Source organism: Jaculus jaculus, chromosome 13, assembly GCF_020740685.1.
Source record: "Jaculus jaculus isolate mJacJac1 chromosome 13, mJacJac1.mat.Y.cur, whole genome shotgun sequence".
Taxonomy (NCBI): Eukaryota; Metazoa; Chordata; class Mammalia; order Rodentia; family Dipodidae; genus Jaculus; species Jaculus jaculus.
Window position 1 is genome coordinate 23,914,051 of NC_059114.1, and position 17,180 is coordinate 23,931,230.

At 49.8% G+C, this 17,180-nt stretch overlaps 1 protein-coding gene across 3 annotated transcripts in view; it reads right to left on the minus strand.

Annotated features, from left to right (window-relative positions):
- Window positions 1–4,334: 4,334 nt before the first annotated feature.
- The window catches only part of Hectd4 (HECT domain E3 ubiquitin protein ligase 4), a 227,454-nt gene continuing 214,608 nt past the window's right edge, over window positions 4,335–17,180 (minus strand). For all 3 annotated transcript variants that reach the window (XM_045132394.1, XM_045132393.1, XM_045132392.1), the window contains exons 68-76: window positions 15,853–15,999; window positions 15,610–15,729; window positions 15,065–15,220; window positions 13,131–13,234; window positions 12,714–12,935; window positions 9,229–9,392; window positions 8,381–8,576; window positions 7,902–8,124; window positions 4,335–6,631 (exon numbers count right to left, since the gene is read on the minus strand). In XM_045132394.1, coding sequence (XP_044988329.1) covers window positions 6,495–6,631; window positions 7,902–8,124; window positions 8,381–8,576; window positions 9,229–9,392; window positions 12,714–12,935; window positions 13,131–13,234; window positions 15,065–15,220; window positions 15,610–15,729; window positions 15,853–15,999 — 1,469 coding nt within the window. In that variant the 3' untranslated portion in view covers window positions 4,335–6,494. The remainder of the gene's footprint in view (window positions 6,632–7,901; window positions 8,125–8,380; window positions 8,577–9,228; window positions 9,393–12,713; window positions 12,936–13,130; window positions 13,235–15,064; window positions 15,221–15,609; window positions 15,730–15,852; window positions 16,000–17,180) is intronic.

Genomic DNA, 17,180 nt, shown 5'->3' on the forward strand with positions numbered 1-17,180 from the left:
GCTAAATCTTGTGGTTCTTTCTGTGTTCTCTGTATACAGTGTGGTGAAGCCAGCATGTACCTGGGTGGGGGTGGAGTGAGGTGAGTGGGCTGGGCTGTTCATTTCTGCTGTGGTGTGTGTGCAGGTACATGTATCATGCATGATGCATGTGTGGAGGTCAGAAAACTTGTGGAGTCGCTCCTTGACTTTCACCTTGAGGCAGGGTAGTCTTGTTCACCGTTACATTCTCTAGGTTAGCTGGCCTGTGAGCTTCTCATCCCTCTCTGCCTCCCTTGTTGCCTAGGTACACTGGCATTACGCTTATAAAGGCTAGAGGGATGGCTCAGTGGTTAAGGTACTTCCCTGCCAAGCTTAATGACCTGGGTTCAATTCCCTAGTGCCCACATAAAGCCAGATGCACAAAGTAGTGCATGCATCTAGGAGTTCATTTGCTGTGGTTAGAGGTCCTGGCGTGCCCATCTTCTCTCTCTGCTTTAAAATAAATATTTTAGCTGGGTGTGGTGGCACATGCCTTTTGATCCCAGTACTCAGGAGGCAGAAGTAGGAAGATTGCTGTGAGTTCAAGGCCAGCCTGAGACTGCAGTGAATTTCAGGTCAGCCTGTACTAGATACCCTACCTCAAAAAAACAAACAAAAAAACCAGTCATACTTCAGTGTCTGGCTTTAATTGGGTTCTGGAGACCTGAACTCCTGTCCTTATACTTGAATAGCAAGCACTTTATTCACCTTGCCATCTCCCCAGCTTGGATATATATACATATTTTCTTTGAGGTAGGGACAGGGTCTCACTCTAGCCCAGGCTGTCCTAGAACTCACTCTGTAGTCCCAGGCTTCTGCCTCCTGAATGGTGGGATTAAAGGCATGTGCCACCATGCCCAGATGTTTTTCTTTATTTTTTGAAGCAGTCTCACTACGGCTCAGGCTGGCCTTGAACTTAAGGCAGTCTTACTATAGTCTCCTCAGTGTTGGGATTAAAGGCATGAATCACCATATCTGCTTATCCTTTATTTTATTTTGTTTTGTTTTTGAGTTAGGGTCTCATTCTAGCTCAGGCTGACCTAGAACTCACTCTGTAGTCCCAGGTTGGTCTTGAATTCACAGTGATCCTCCTACCTTTGCCTCCTGAGTGCTGAGAATAAAGGCATGCACTCCTGGTTATCCTTTCCTTCTTAATGTTGTTTTGGGGTATATATATTTGTGGTATGTGTTCATATGTGTGTAGGCACACATGTGCGTGTGCATGTGGAGTCTAGAGAACAATGTCAGTTGTCTTCCTCAGCCATTGTCCACCTTACTCTTTGAGACAGGATCTTGCTCCACTGATTCAGCCAGACTAGTGACCCAGCAAGCCTGGGATTTCCCATCCCTGTCTCCGCAGTGCTATATTACAGGCACATTGCCACCCTGTGCAACAATTTATGTGTGTGCTGGGAGAGTATAGCAAGCACTTTACCATTGAGTCTTGTCCCCAACCCCCATAAACTTGGTTTTAGTACCAATTTTGTTGTGCAGCTGTGTTGAGTATCTCTTACCTGCTAGTGTTTTCATATTTGCTGTAGACATTATACTTTGATGTTCCTTACCAAGTATTTCGGAGTGGAGCAGTAAGAACAGCTGTTTTTAGCCTTCACTGTAGGGCAGTCAGCTGGCATTTTCCCTGAAGATCTCCAGGTGCCAGTATCTGCAGTTTCTCTTTGTGTCAGTCTATAGTGGAGCTTGAAAAGGAGTTGGGACTTTTCAGGAGGCTGACCTTACTTCTGACCCTCTTTCCAGTTTGGGCCTCCTTTCTCCAAGAACTTAGGGCTGAGGTTTGGATGGTGAGGTTTTTTCCTCCATAATAAAACTAGTCTGAGCCAGGCTGGAGAGATGGTTTAGCAGTTAAGCGCTTGCCTATGAAGCCTAAGGACCCTAGTTTCAGGCTCGATTTCTCCAGGACCCATGTAAGCCAGATGCACGAGGGGGCGCACACGTCTGGAGTTCATTTGCAGTGCCTGGAGGCCTTGGCACACCTATTCTCTCTCTCTTCTCTGCCCCTCTTTCTCTGTCAGATTAAAAAACAAAACAAAACTAAAATACTAGTCTGAGCCTTAAATCCAGCTATGGGGAGGCAGGAGGATTGCTTGAGTTCAAGGTCAGCCTGGAAATACATAGTGAATTCCAGGTCAGCCTGTGCTAGTGAAACCTTGAAAAACAAAATAAAACAAAAACCTAGTCTGCTTTTCATGTAGATTTTCTGGCATTTGGAGCCTCCAGAATCTCCCTCTACATTTCTTTATTTTTATTTTTTGAGGTAGGGTCTCACTCTAGCTCAGGCTACTTTAGAAATCATTATGTAGACTCAGGGTGGCCTTGAACTCAATGATCTTCCTACCTCTGCCTCCCCAATGCTGGGATTAAAGGCATGTGCCACCACACCCAGCTTAAAAAAAACTGTTTTTGTTTTTTTTTTTTATTTGAAAGCAATGAGGTGGGGGGAGGAAGAGGGAGAGAATGGGCACGCCAGGGCCTCCAACCACGCAAACGAATTCCAGATGTGTGCGCCCCCTTGTGCATCTGGCTAATGTGGGTCTTGGGGAATTGATGAGCCTCGAACTGGGGTCCTTAGGCTTCACAGGCAGGTGCTTAACCGCTAGGCCATCTCTCCAGCCCTTTTTATTTTTTAATGTGAGACAGACAGCAAGAGAGAGAGAGAATTGGCACACCAGGGTCCCCAGCCACTGTAATCAAACTCCAGATGCGTGTGCTACCTTGTGCACACGTGGCCAATTTATGTGGGATCCGAAGAGTCAAATACGTCCTTGGCTTAGCAGGCAAGTGCCTCAACTGCTAAGCCATCTCTCCAGCCCTTCTCTTGGTTTCATAAGACAGATATATGTACTTGATTTTCTTGTTCTAACATACTTTATTTATGTTTTTTTTTCAAGGTAGGGTTTCACTCTAGTCCAGGCTGACCTGGAATTCACTACGGAGTCTCAGGGTGGCCTCGAACTCACAGTGATCCTCCTACCTCTGTTTCCAAAGTGCTGGGATTAAGGGCGTGAGCCACCATACCCGGCTTCTAACATACATACTATAGAAACCTTTACAATATACCGTTTCTACAAAGAGGTGTTCATCTCTTGACTCATACATCTGGGTAGAACCAGAACATTCCTGAGCCACCACGACACTTCCCCATTCCCCATAGCTTCATTGTCTGACCACTGCTTATGACTGAGTGCATGTTGTTACCTACAAAGAGATGGCAGCTTTCCACTGTATGTCGTGATCATTTTTTTCCATTGATGGACATGTTGACTATGTGGCCTGTAAGTCCACACATTTCTGCTAGGTTTATAACCAGAGCAGTTTCTGGGTACAGGAGTAAGGGACTAGAGTTCCACAAACAGTTCCAGGTTACACCACCACAGTTGAGTTCTGGCTGTTTCACATTTTCCCAGAGCACTGACCGCCTTGAAAAGCCATTTGGTGTGTACATCTCACTGGGATTTTTTTTCTCAGAATTTTTTTGTTTGTTTTTTCCAGGTAGGGTCTCACTCTGGTCCAGGCTGACCTGGAATTCACTGTGTAGTCTTAGGGTGGCCTCGAACTCTCTGTGATCCTCCTACCTCTGCCTCCCAAGTGCTGGGATTAAAGGTGTGTGTCACCACGCCTGGCATCTTTTTCTCAGAATTTTAATTGGTATTTTCCTGCTGATAACTGAAGACATTTTCTGCCACTGGATGGTAACCCTTTTGCTATGGAGGGCAGGGGTCCTGAAGTCCCACCAGATGCCTTCATCTTTCTGAGAGTGGCAGCTTGTGCTCCCTGTCCACAGCACCCTGAGCAGCAGGCAGGATTCTACACCCATGAGAGTCCTTGTTCTTCCTGTGATAAAGATGTGTCCAGAAGACTTCCACAAACTGCAGCACTGATGCAGGTGGAGTTGAGAGAATGGGCATGAGTGGTCTGGGTGAGGAGGGTGCAAGCAAGTCAGAATTGAGGTGGGTTCTGAGTGCAGACAACAGATGCTCTGGCTGCACCACGTCCTTTCCTCTTGCTGCCTTGCCCTTCTGCACACAGCAGGTCTAGATCCACTTCTGCCCTGAAGGAGGAGAACTGTGTGGGAATGGCCAGATTCTTCTAGGGTGACAGTGGAATCCCCCCTTGTCAGGTGGCAGAGCACAACCACCTTGCCAGGACAGAGCAGAAGCTTATGCATGACGCTTGGTTCTGTCTTTGGCTCTCCACTCTTCTATATGGATGGCATAGACTAAGGGGTTGGGCAGATGAGGGGAGATGGGCAGTTCATAAGCATAGGGGAGTAAGAATCATGTCAAGTGCAGAGACCATGATGATTATAAACACTTTTAATTCCTAGCCACTTGGCGGCACTTAAGTACCAGAGCCTGCCAAGCAGTGTCAGCCTTTGAGCTTGCTCAGCAAGAGTAGATGATCACACACTCTAAGGTAAATCAGAATTAGACGAAGGTTATTTATTCGTGTGACTTGTTTTCTGTAGTGAGCTTCCTTTACACGGCATAGTGTAAATAGCATCAGATTGAATGAAAAGTCTGTTAATGCAATCATAAATAATTATAATAAATATACATCAAGTAACTTTACAGCACACATTGTTTAGGGCCGAGTTTGGATCTGTCTGGACTCAGTGCTCTGTAGGAGAAGCAACAGAGTTAGCAGCAGATTATCTCACAGCTGTCATCTAACCAACTGATAGGCCAACAGAAGCTTCCAGAACCCCTCTTGGGGAGGTAGCTGACAGGCTCCCAAGTCCATTCAAGGGAGAAGGGTTGGAGGGAACCAAGAATTTAAAGATACAGGGAGGAAAACCCACGTCTAGTGAATTCAAAGGTTCCTTCATTATGCAGAAATGGAATGAGGATCCTTGTGGTCAGGAGAACATTCCTGATGTGATGCCCCCACCCCCCCACAGGGGCTGTGGCCTCCAGAGGGAGTGGTGCCATCTGCTTTCAGAGCAGGGAACACTTGGCGCACTCACCTCCTGGGTGAGTCCTGCTGCTCAGTGACCGACACAGCTGTCAGTACTGAGCTGGAGTTTTATCTCATCCTCAGGCCGGGGATCTTGTCTGCAGTGGTCCTTAATGCATTTCTTAAGCATAATAGTGAGTAGGTGGATGCTGAAAGCACTATTCTAAAGCTCACACATCTTCCAGCAGACCGGGCCACTGCAGAGAAAGGAGGCACACATACCACCTTCTCAAACAGCATCACATGCCATAGCCTTTAAGACAGCAGCACTCAGGAAGGATTTCCACGTGCACCATATCATACAACAGCTGCAGCGCTGCTATTCTCGAGAACTTCGAAGAGCCAGAATGACTGTCCAACAAGGTGGCATGTGCTGCTCCTGAACAAAGTACCAATGAACAAACACCTGTTTGGGGTACAAATGCACTAGGGCAGTGGGAGAGCCATTAGGCAGCTCAGCCCCGGCACACACACTTACTTGGAGTACAAGGAGTGTTGGGAAGGTCAGCCAGAGAACAGAGGGAGGCCCTAGAATTTCCACCTGGACTTGAAGGTCTGAGTCACTGAAGCAGACCCTGGATTGGACACAGCACCTCAGTCTTTAGAAAATGGGATTATAACCTGTTCCTCCCACCCTGTGGTGAAGAAGGACCATTTCTGAGCATTGAAGTGGGGTAGGCTCGAATCATGTGCTTTCCTGTTCAGTCAGCTGTGGAAAGTCCCTCTTAAGCACTATCCCTCCAGCCCTGGTGTAAGCCAGCCTGTCTCTAGAACTAAGGCCTGGAGTGACCCCTGGGTCTCCACTCCTGAGGAGTTCTTAGGGGAAATTGTCAGCCCAGAGACCAGAAGAGACATGTGGTAGATAGGACTGTCCGGGTGGGAGGGCACAAGGGAATCACTGTAGGCGTTTCCTCAGAAAAATCAAGGCAAGGAACACATTATAAAGCAGAAAGATTAACACGTAGAGACAAAAGTCTCTTGTATGTTTGGGCACCGACTGAACCATTTCAAGATGGAAGGAGGGAGGCCTGCAGAGCTGCCACTGGGACAGACACCAGCTCAAGGCAGGAGGGCAGGGTTGGCCACATGTGTTTGTGGAGATGCTCAGCACAAAGAACAGGGCGCTTTATGTAGCTGAGGTCATCTGTCCCTTAGCTTCCTGCTCGGTAGTTCTGTGATGAGGAATCAACTGGAGCCTTGTGGCATCAGAATCTGGTTGCCACGAGGGGCAGTGTCCAGGAAAATCAAATTGGACAAAAGACTGGGAACTAAACTATCCTACAAGTATTACCACAAACAGGCAGCAAAAGAACCAACCCATCACAAAACGGACAAATACAAAAGGTTATGTCTTCCAGGAGGACTGGAACATGGACAAAAGTTCAGAAAAGCAAAATGTCGCCAACTCCTCACGCAGGGCCCTGGAGGCATGTGCCTGCAATGGCAGGCTTCCCAAGCTGGCAGAATGGTGCCTTGGTGACAGCCTAATTCCTGGCTCTCTCCCCTCAGCCACTTAGGGGATCTTCGCGGTAGTGAATAGCGCAGCGCAGTTTGTCCAGCATGACCTCCAGGGAGGAGTACTGGGGAAGCTTGATCATGAACATGCAGGTCTCCACGCGGATATAGCGAGAGTCAGGGGGACCTACAAAGACAGCACTCCATGTTAGAGGGCCAGGGCATACAGGCCTAGGAGCCCAGCTGCAGCACATGCTTATTATTATTATTATTATTATTATTTTGTTTTTTCGAGGTAGGGTCTCACTCTGGCCCAGGCTGACCTGGAATTAGCTATATAGTCTCAGGGTGGCCTCAAACTCCCAGTGATCCACCTACCTCTAGCCTCCCAAGTGCTGGGATTAAAGGCATGTGCCAGTACGCCTGGCTGGCTAATTTTTTAATTATTTTTATAAACTTTTTTTTTTGAGGTAGGGGTTCTCTGTAGCCCCCTTAAAAACATTTTTATTTGAGAGAGTGTAGGTGTGCCCAGGGCCTCTTGACACTGTAAACAAATTCCAGACACATGTGCCACTTGGTGTGCCTGGCTCTACATGGGTAGAGGGGAATCAAACCCAGGTTGTCAGGTTCTGCAAGCAAGCATTCTTAACTCTTCGTCCAGTGATGCTTTTTTTTTTTAACTTGTAAGCAATTGAAACATTAGAGACAAATGTTATGACTGAGTGGTAGAGTGCTTCCTAAGAATGTAGGAGTCCCTGGGTTTAAACCCCAGCATTGCAAAGAACTAAAAAGTAGATTTTTTTTTTTTTTAGTTTTTCAAGGTAGGGTCTCACTCTAGCCCAGGCTGACCTGGTACTCACTATGGAGTCTCAGGGCCACCACTCCCGGAAAAAGCAGGAGATTTTAAAAGTTCTAAATTTTAGCTAATGGTGGCGCACACTTTTAATCTCAGCACTTGGAAGTAGTGCTTTAATAGGAGGATGACAGTGAGTTTGAGACCACCCTGAGATTGCATAGTGAATTCCAGGCCAGCCTGGACTAGAGTAAGACCCTACCTTGAAAAATACCCCCCCCCAAAAGAAAAAAGTTCTTATTTTTTTTTGGTTTCTTTTGAAATAATGGACAATATGAGACATCTGGCTTCCCTCATTTACACTTTTTTTTTTTAAATGAGAGAAAGTGCAAGAGAGAATTGGTGTGCCAGGGCCTCCTGCCACTGCAATTGAACTCTAGATGTGTGTGCCACCTTGTATGCATGTGTCACCTTGTGTGTCTGGCTTATGTGGGTTCTGGGGAGTTGAATCTGTCCTTAGGCTTCACAGGCAAGTACCTTAGCCACAAAGCCATCTCTCCAGCCCCACACTTGGATTTTGATGTGTATGGGGTTATTAATGATCACTGCTATCTCTGAGGGCCCGGGGATCCTTAATTGGAACCAGAGCTGAGAAGGTTGGTACCTGCTGTGCCATCTGGTGGAGCGATCTTCATGGGGTATGGAGGGACATGGGCTGTGTCGGGGCCCCCATCTTTGCAGGGGCAGGTAAAAGGGATACGCTCCTGATTGCAGGCAAACTTGATGAACTTGCACAGCTCCTCCTGGCTGAATGTCTCCAGAGCCCCCCAGAAGAGCTCGATGTGCTGGTCTGTTTCCATCAGCCCCACCTGGTACATGGTGTGAGCCTGGGGAAGAGAGGCCTGTGGGTGAGTGGCCTGCCTGCTGCTCACTCACCACAGCTCTCTGGGCAGTGGTCTGTAAGCCAAGCCACTTCCAGATAGGGTGCAACAGGGGCTGTGTGGGGGCCACTGCACAGGGCAGTTATGAAGATGACAATGACATGGTCTTTGGTGAGGAATGAGTACTGAGACAAGCCACTGTCGATGCCTGCCTTAGCCAAGGATGGCCAAGAGTGGCAGGTCCAGTGCCTATGCCTCCTACCTTCAGGAATTCCAGGTTGATGTATGGGAGGCCACAGGTACGCAGCTCCATCTCCAGTGGGCTGAGCGTGGTAAGCAGCTGCAGGGGGATGATAGAACCCAGGCCAGCGCGCACGGCTGTCACACACTCCACATTCTGCAGCTCACGCAGCCGCAGGTTCCGGATGGCGGCTGCATAGATGTCCTTGTTCTCCCACCTGCCAGTGAAGGGGAACTGAAGAGGCTGATGGCATTGGCCTAGGGCCTAGGGGCCACGCCGCACTGCTCAGAGCTCAGGGTGGCCTCAAGCCTAGAAGCCCAGGTGGTCCCAGCCTTAGGAGTTCAGCTCATTCCTCTCTTACCTCTGCTGCTGCCTTAAGAAAAACCTTCAGGGCTGGAGAGATGGCTTAGTGGTTAAGCGCTTGCCTGTGAAGCCTAAGGACCCCAGTTTGAGGCTCAATTCCCCAGGACCCACGTTAGCCAGATCTGAGCCCCAGCCTTAGGAGTTCAGCTCATTCCTCTCTCACCTCTGCTGCTGCCTTAAGATGGCTTAGCTGTTAATCACTTGCTTGTGAAGCCTAAGGACCCCGGTTCAAGTCTCAATTCCCCAGGACCCATGTTAGCCAGATGCACAAGGGGTGCACACATCTGGAGTTTGTAGTGGCTGGAGGCCCTGGCGTGCCCATTCTCTCTCTCTCTGTCACTTTCAAATAAATAAATAAAAATAAACAACAACAACAAAAAAAGCCCTTCAGCTAAAGGCCATTTTTTTCTTGTTACTCAGTCTGACCCCCTTGACATCCATCCACCTGTCACCATTGTCCTACTCTGGCTGGCCAGCTTGGTTGGTACCCTCCCTGCCTCACTCACGCCACAGGGATGTGCCGGCCACGGCTGCATAGTTCTGCCTCCTCTCCTGTCATGGTCAGGTAGGTGAACCGGCAGGAGGGCTTGGGGCCATCAGGGCTCTCCGTGGCCAGGTGCTGGGAAGCAATCTCAGCGCACAGGGCCTCCAGCTCCGTCTCATCGTTGATCTGCAGGGCAAGAGGCAGGGCAAAGGTGACTTCAACCTTGTTGCCAAGGCCCCTGGGAGGTGGAGCTCTGTCATCTAGCTGGGTGACCCTCTGTCAGACCACTTCCAGAGATCTCTTGAGACTGTTGGCTGTTTCCCCCCCTCTTTTAAAACTTGTTGGCTAGGGAGATGGTTCAGTAGTAAGAGGTGTTTGGTTGCAAACCTGTTGTCCCAGGTTCAAATCCCTAGCTAACCAAGTAAAGCTGGATGGCATTCGTTTATTTGCAGTAACAAGAGACCCTGGCATGCCAGTCAATCACCCACACACCCTCTCTCTCACACACACACAAATAAAATTTCAATAATTTTTGTTATTGTCTTGAGGTAGGGTCTTGCTCTAGCCCAGGCTGACCCAGAATTCACTATGTAGTATCTCAGGGTGGCCTTGAACTCACTGCAATCTGTCTCCCACATGCTGGGATTAAAGGCACATGTCACCACACTGGGCCCTAAAATTTTTTTAATTTTTTTGTCCATTTTATTTATTTGAGAGTGACAGAGAAAGAGAGAAAGAGGCAGACAGAGTGAGAATGGGTGCGCCAGGGCCTCCAGCCACTGCAAACAAACTCCAGATGCGTGTGCCCCCTTGTGCATCTGGCTAACGTGGGTCCTGGGGAATTGAGCCTTGAACCAGGGTCCTTAGGCTTCACAGGCAAAAGCTTAACCTACTAAGCCATCTCTCCAGCCCATGGGCCCTAAATTTTTAAAAATTAAAAAAATAAACTTTGACACAAGATTTTGCTAAGTTGTCCAAGCTGACCTCAAATTTACCATATAGCCAGTAGGCCCTTGAATTCATTATCCTGCTTCAGCCTCCTAGGTAATTAGAATTAAAGGCATGCACTAGATACCAGGTCTGAGAATGGTATTTTCTTTTTAAAACAATGTCTCCTGTAGCCTAGGCTGGCCTTGAACTGGCTATGCAGCTGAAGATGACCTTGAATCCTGATCTTCCTGCTTCTCTCCTCTCTACCTCTCAAGTACTGAAATTACAGAATTACAGGTGTGACTTTTGTTTGTTTGTGTGTTAAGGTAGAGTCTAACTCTATCCCAGATTGACCTGAAATTCATTCTTTAGACCAGGTTGGTCTTAACATATGCTGATCCTCCTGAGTGCTGGGATTAAAGGTGGGTGCCACCAAGCCTGGCTTTCTTTCTCTCTCTCCCCTCCCCCCTCTCTTTTTTCTTCTTTTTTTAATTCCTAATTCTGGAGCTTGTAGGGCTCCAAAGATTCTCAGGTCTCTGCTCCCCTACAGACTGGGGTTACAGGTGTTCATGGACACACTCAGATGTTTTCTGTGGAATCTGGGGATCCAAAATCCCAGAAGTCTGAGGTCCCTCAAGGTCTCATGCTTGTGCAGAAAGTACACTTAACCAATGAGCCCTGTACTTTTCAAGGCAAGGTCTCACTCTAGCTTAGGTTGAGCTGGAACTCATAATGTAGCCCTAGCTGGCCTCAAACTCATAATGATCCTCCTACCTCAGCCTCCGAAGTACACCACCATACCCAGCAAGAGTGTATATATTCTGTGGCACAAGTATGCCCACACTAACACACATGAACACATATATATGTGCACACAAACACACACACACAACTAAATATCTTGTTTCTCAGGTGAAGGGAAGTCGGGTGTGGTGGCGCATGCCTTTAATTCGAGCATTTAGGAGGCAGAGGTAGGAGAATTGTGAGTTCAAGGCCACCCTGAGACTCCATAGTGAATTCCAGGTCAGCCTGGGCTAGAGTGAGACCCTACCTTGAAAAAGAAAAGAAAAAAAAAAAAAAAAGAAAGAAAAGTAAAAGAAAGAACAGTGTGTAAAAGCCTGGCATGGTCACACACTAAGCCTTTCAGCCCAGTACTTGGGAGGCTGAGATAGGACCATGAGTTTCAGGCCAGCCTGGGCTACAGAGTGAGTTACAGTTCAGCCTGGGCTAGAGTGAGGTCCTGCTTCAAAAAACTGAAACATACACACACAAAGATAGAGGGTATTTTTGTTTTTGTAATGTTCGTTAGTTGGTTGGAGCTGGGAATCCTGCTACTTGCCACTACAGGGGCCTGACTTAATTCTACCTGTGGGAGGTGTACATGCTAGGCTGCAAGGGATATGATGGGATCACCCCCAAAGGAAAGCAAGCCTCTAGCTCAGGGCAGTAACACATAGGGCTATGATCGGAGCCTATCCTGGGACCTCGGCAGCAACCGGGAAGGCGCAGGCACCTACTGACAAGCCGAGAGTGTGTTCCTAGAGCACACCCAGCTCTTCCCATGCTGACAGCCTTGCCAGGACAGCCTGCCCTGTCCCCTTGTTGCCGCCTGGAAGGAATGTTGAAAGGACTTCTGGTGGTAATGCTTGGCAGCCACATAGTCCCAGCCCATGGTACCCCCTAGGTCCTTCAAGATAACCCATTTCCTTACAGAAGCCCATAGACACAGCCAGGGCACTTCCTGGCTTTGTTGTTCCCTTGCCTCTAGTGGTACCTAAGAGGGACAATTCAAGTCCTAGCTTTGTGGAGCCTCAGTGGCCCTTCTGGTTGGTAGTGGCACAATCAGCTAAAACCTGTTGGGCAGAAGCTGCTGTGGAGCACTGCCTCTGCCAGGCCTCACCTGAGTCCCCAGTGAGTAAAGCAAGTGGCCTTGGGGGGAAGGCGCTGGCTCAAGGCACCCTCCTTACTCTCCATGGTGATCTTGTTCTAGTATGTGGTGAGGGTCTGAGCCAGTCATGTTGTCCTCCTTGGGTTAGCTCACAGTGGACAAAAAGCCCTCAGCATGGGCCACTCCATGCAGAGACACAGTGATTTTGCAGAGGTGTGAGGTCTACACTCGAAGCACTGGCCACTTCCTTTTCCAGGAGAGCCATGGTATGATGCCTGTCTGGCACAACTCTGCACTGTCCCAAGTAGGTACCAAAAGAGGGAGGAAGACAGCCTCTCCAGAGCCTTCCTGCCAGTCTCAAGTGACCCCCACATTTTCCCTTTCTAAGGCCCTCAAAGAGCTCTTAGCAATGAAATCAAACCTGCTGTGCAGCTCCTCTGTCCCCGCTGCAGACTGATGCCGGGAACTCTCCACCTGTGTCCTTGGGGATGGACGTTACAGGCGGTCACATCACTCTACTCTGCTTCTGTGAACTGTGGGGTACACCAAGGGCTTTGTGCCCTCGAGAGAAGCCTTCCGAGACACCACTGCAGTCTGTAGGGAATCTGCCTGTCCCTGATCTGGGGGCTCAGTTCCACATGAAGTATGAATGGAGGTGGCTACCCCAGAACAAATGTGCCTTTACTTACGCTTTCAAATTTCTTGACATAATTGTAGGTAAGGATGTCTGCTTCCTGCAGGTCCTGGTCGGGGTCAAGAGGTTCGCCCACCAGTGTCTTCCAGAAGGAGGGCAGCAGGTCCAGGGGCAGAGGTACATCTGCACGGATGGCGATCCCTAGCAGCTGGCCCAGGAAGTGTAGCAACTGTTCTTCCCCGTAGGTGATAGGACTTGGTGTCAAGATGTATTTGCCCTACAAATGAAGATGCCAGTTCGTCCCTGAACGTATGGCCCAGGGTGCACCCATGACAAGCCAGAGGGATGCCCCTGCATGGACACAGCCTTGTTCCCAAGGGCCTGCCTCACGGGACAGGAAGGTCTGTGAGGCCAGGCACAGCTGAAAGGATGCTGGATCCTCGTCCCTGCCTGAGCTGAGGGCAGGTCTCACCTTATTCTTGTTGACAGCAGAGCTGGGGCACAGCAGGAGCAGCGACAGCGAGGAGCTCTGTAGCTCCTTGCACACCTGCCACAGGAAATGGCGGAAAGAGCCACCTATAGGGCAGACGAAGACTGTCAGCACCCAGGTCTGCTCCATACCCCCCAAGTGGTACGTAAGTAGCATTACTCACTCACATGTCACCTGCTGGGACTTCAAGGTCAACTCATTTGTCAACTTGACTAATATTATGATGGGTGGGAAGAAAACTCGCTTGTCTGAGTACCTGGCCCAAGGTCAAGCTTGCTGTGCTGCTCATGAGCTGGATGACCCCAGTGCCCCACAAGCAGTGGGCTCAGCTCTGGGTGGGAGGTGTGCAGGGGGAGGGCTAATGAAGTCAGTGCCAGTTACAGGCTTCCATGTCCTGCTTTACCCAGTGTAGCTTCCTGCCATCCCACGGAACCCTTGCTGGCTTAGTGGCCACAGAGGAGCACAGGCTGATGTGTGAGCACAGGCAGAGGGCCGTAGCAGCTGTTACTCCCAGAAACTGCCTTTGGTCATGTCTGGTTGGCTTGCAAAGTTAGCAGGGTATCCCCAGCCTTCTCTGACTCTCCCAGATCAGCAGGCTCTGGTTTTCCCTTTTCTACCAGGAGGCAGGTAGCTCCTGAGGGCTTGAGCAAGGTGACAGCCCAGGCTTTGAATTCCAGCTGCTTGACTAACCTTGTGGAAGCTAGTGAGCTTTTTGGTGTCACAGGGTCTCTATCTGTACAATGGGACAGTGCTGGTCTTGGTGCTGAGGACTACAAGTTGTAGTGCATCTGCTTGGCACATTCTGAGCACTCAAGACCTGGCTGTTCACAGAAGTTGGGCTGTCTCCAGGGTCAGCTGCCGGTGAGGCCCTTGGATCCCTGTAGGCCAGGAATGGGATGGAGCAGCTTCTCCTACTCACAGCAGGAGACATTCCTAAATGTCTGGATCCAAACATGACTGGAAGGGCTAAGGGACATCTCAGCTGTTCTTCCTATTCCTCATATCTGCTGAGTGCAGTGACACCAGCACTGCTTTAATGGATGGAGCCCCAGTGCCTGAATCTCATGAGCCCACTTGAGTTTTTAAATTAATTAATATGCATGCAGAAAGAGAGAGAGGCAGAGAGAAAACGAGAGAACGGGTGTACCAGGGCCTCTAGCTGTGGCAAATGAACCACCTTGTGTATCTGGCTTTATGTAGGTACTAGAGAATCGAACCTGGGTAGTTAGGTTTTGCAGGCAAGTACCCTAACAGCTGAGCCATCTCTCCAGCCCCCACTGAGTGTTTGGCTCAATCAGCTGTTAAGCCCTGGTTCTTACAAGGCCACCAGGAAGAGCAGAAATGTGGTCCCTAAACCTAGAGGGGTTGGCCAAGATCCCTGACAAGTGTGGGCACCAGTTTCCATGTAGGGACAGGAACAAGTCAGTGGGAGTGGCTTAGAGCCCTAGTCACTTGAGGCACACCTGGCTTCTATAGCCGAGCTATGGGGGAGGAACAGGAAGATTGATCTAGGGCCTTATAAAGCATTCCACCACTGAGCTGTGTCTCAGCACTCTTCAGTTTTCTTTCATTTTTTTTTTTTTTTCTTTGAGGTAGGGTCTTACTTGTAGCCCAAGCTGACCTGGAATTCACTCTGTAGTCTCAGGCTGGCCTCAAACTCATAATGATCCTTCAACCTCAACCTCTGAGTGTGCTACCACGCTTGGTCTTCTTTTTAGTTTTTGAGATAGGGTCTCTAAGTTACTCAGGCTGTCCCTAAATAGCTCCTGTCATGGCCTGAACAGCTGGAATTATAGCTTGTGACACCAGACCTTGTCTTCAGCATTTCCTCTTAACAACAGGGGAACTCCTGGGTAGATTAGGACAGCTGTTACCCAGGGGGTTTGCTTCTGTACCCTGCCCTCAAAACCACTTACTGGTGCCGTGGACCTCCTCCCCGGTGAAGCGGATATTGAAGGCATAAGTGGGGTCACCGCCACTGGCCAGCTTGACACAGAGCTGAGAGGACGGCACGGAGGCCAGCTGCCTGGCAGCTTGGCAGAAGTAGGAGTTTTCAGAAGCTCGGATTTCCCCTGAGAAGTGAGAGAGAAGCAGATCACAAGCTCTGGTGGCTGTCACCTGCCTGTCCTTCCACCATAATACACCATGTGAGGGAGGGTTGGGCTAGTTCCCTGTCTTCCTCTCTGAACATCTCAGACCTGTCAGCCTGAGCACATTGGCACCCTCTGCATAGGACTGCCTCTGGTCTCTCTGCTTGGCCCTCATCTTCTAGAGGCCAACTAACTACACAGTAAGCTCCAGCTTACCCTGGAGCTGGGCCCACACCAAGACCCCAGAGCACAGACACAAGCAGCTGCGAGAACAAGGGCTGGACCTGCCCAGCAGCCTTCCACTCCCTTCCTTTGGTGGCTCTGCCTACGCACTGCCACCCTGGGGCTTTCAGTCTCTGCAGCCACCCTACCTCCTACAATCTCTAGTGGGTCCAAGGTGATCTCAGGTGCTGCATGGTCAGCTGTCCTCTGCACAGTGGCATTCAGCACCCGATTCATCACAGTCACCTTTGTGTCATAGAAGATCAGCCCTGGAGAGAGAAATGTGACAGAGAGGCAGGGATGCAACCGCTTTCCTCCTACCCAGTTACCCCAGGGCCCGGAGGGAGGGAAGGAGGCCATACCGACCCCTCAGGTCAGGCACAGGCACTGACCTTTCGCCTCCTTCAGCAGGGCCGCGATGCTGTGGGTGTACATGGGTGTCTGGCGCAGCTCCACCAGGGGCAGAAAGAAAGTCTCCAGCGTCGTGTTAAGGGACTGGAGCAGTGCAAAACGCAGGCGAAGGCTCTCAATAGGCACATCTGTGAGGAGACGGTAGTCAAGTTTGGCGTCTACCATGCCTGACTGCAGCTTTCACCTGCAAGCAAACTCAGGAAGTCACTGTGCCTAGAAGGGCCAACCAGAGTGGGACCAGGGAATCTCCACAGTGCATTTGATCCACGAGAGCCAAGAGACACTGCGTGAGAAGCCCATAAGGTACATAAGTCAGTGCCAGGCAGATGTGAAGGGCAAGGCCCTCTCTTGGGCCGGGTCAGGGCTGTATACTAGTATTTATGTGGTTCTAGAGACAGAACCCAGGACCTGAGCATTTTAGAGAAGCACTCTACCAGTGAACTACAGCCCCAGCCCTAGATCATTGGGCACTGCCAGGCACAGGCAGGAGTCTTCAGGAGATGGGCCTTAACTGCCAGGCATGGCTAAGTGCCCCCGGGCTACAGGAGGCCACTCCCTCTCCAAGCCTCACACACCTGGATTTAGGCTTTGCCCATAGCCCTGTGACCTTTGGCCAGTTGTCTAGGAAACTCCTCATAGGGTGTCAGCTAGCAGCCTTCACACAGCCCATCCCCCTGCAGCCCTCTTCCCGCCACTATGTAGATCACCTGGGCATCCGCAAGCAGCCTTTGAACCCACCAATCCCCTTAGGACCCTCTTCCTGCTCTCACTGCTTATAAACTCGTTTCCCTATTGAATAAAGGGAACTACTCTCTGAGGTCATCTCCTGGGTGTGTACATTCCTGTCCCGTTGTTCATGTCTGCTCAAGACCCTGCTCTCCAAGGTTGCCTGGATATCTTCAGGGAACTGAGGCCCTGGGGGTCCAGGGACCCACACTAGATGATTCTTTTGTTTGTTTATTTTTTTGAAGTAGGGTCTTGCTCCAGCCTAGGCTGACCTGGAATTCACTGTGCACTCTCAGGGTGGCCTTGAACTCATGGCAATCCTCCTACCTCTGCCTCCTGAGTGCTGGAATTAAAGGTGTGTGCCACCACGCCCGGCTTCCCAGCTTTTAATAAAAGTGTGCTGCTCTCCCTGAGGGGTAATGCCTCTACTGGAAGTCAATGGGTGTCTGACCCTCTCACCCACAGCAGCCTCGCCTCACTGGGCAGTGCTAGACAGGTGCCTGGACCTGGTTTTGGCTTGTTGTAATGAACATAAAGAAAGACCAAAGACTAACGCAGTCACAATGAGAGCTTCCTGTCTCTC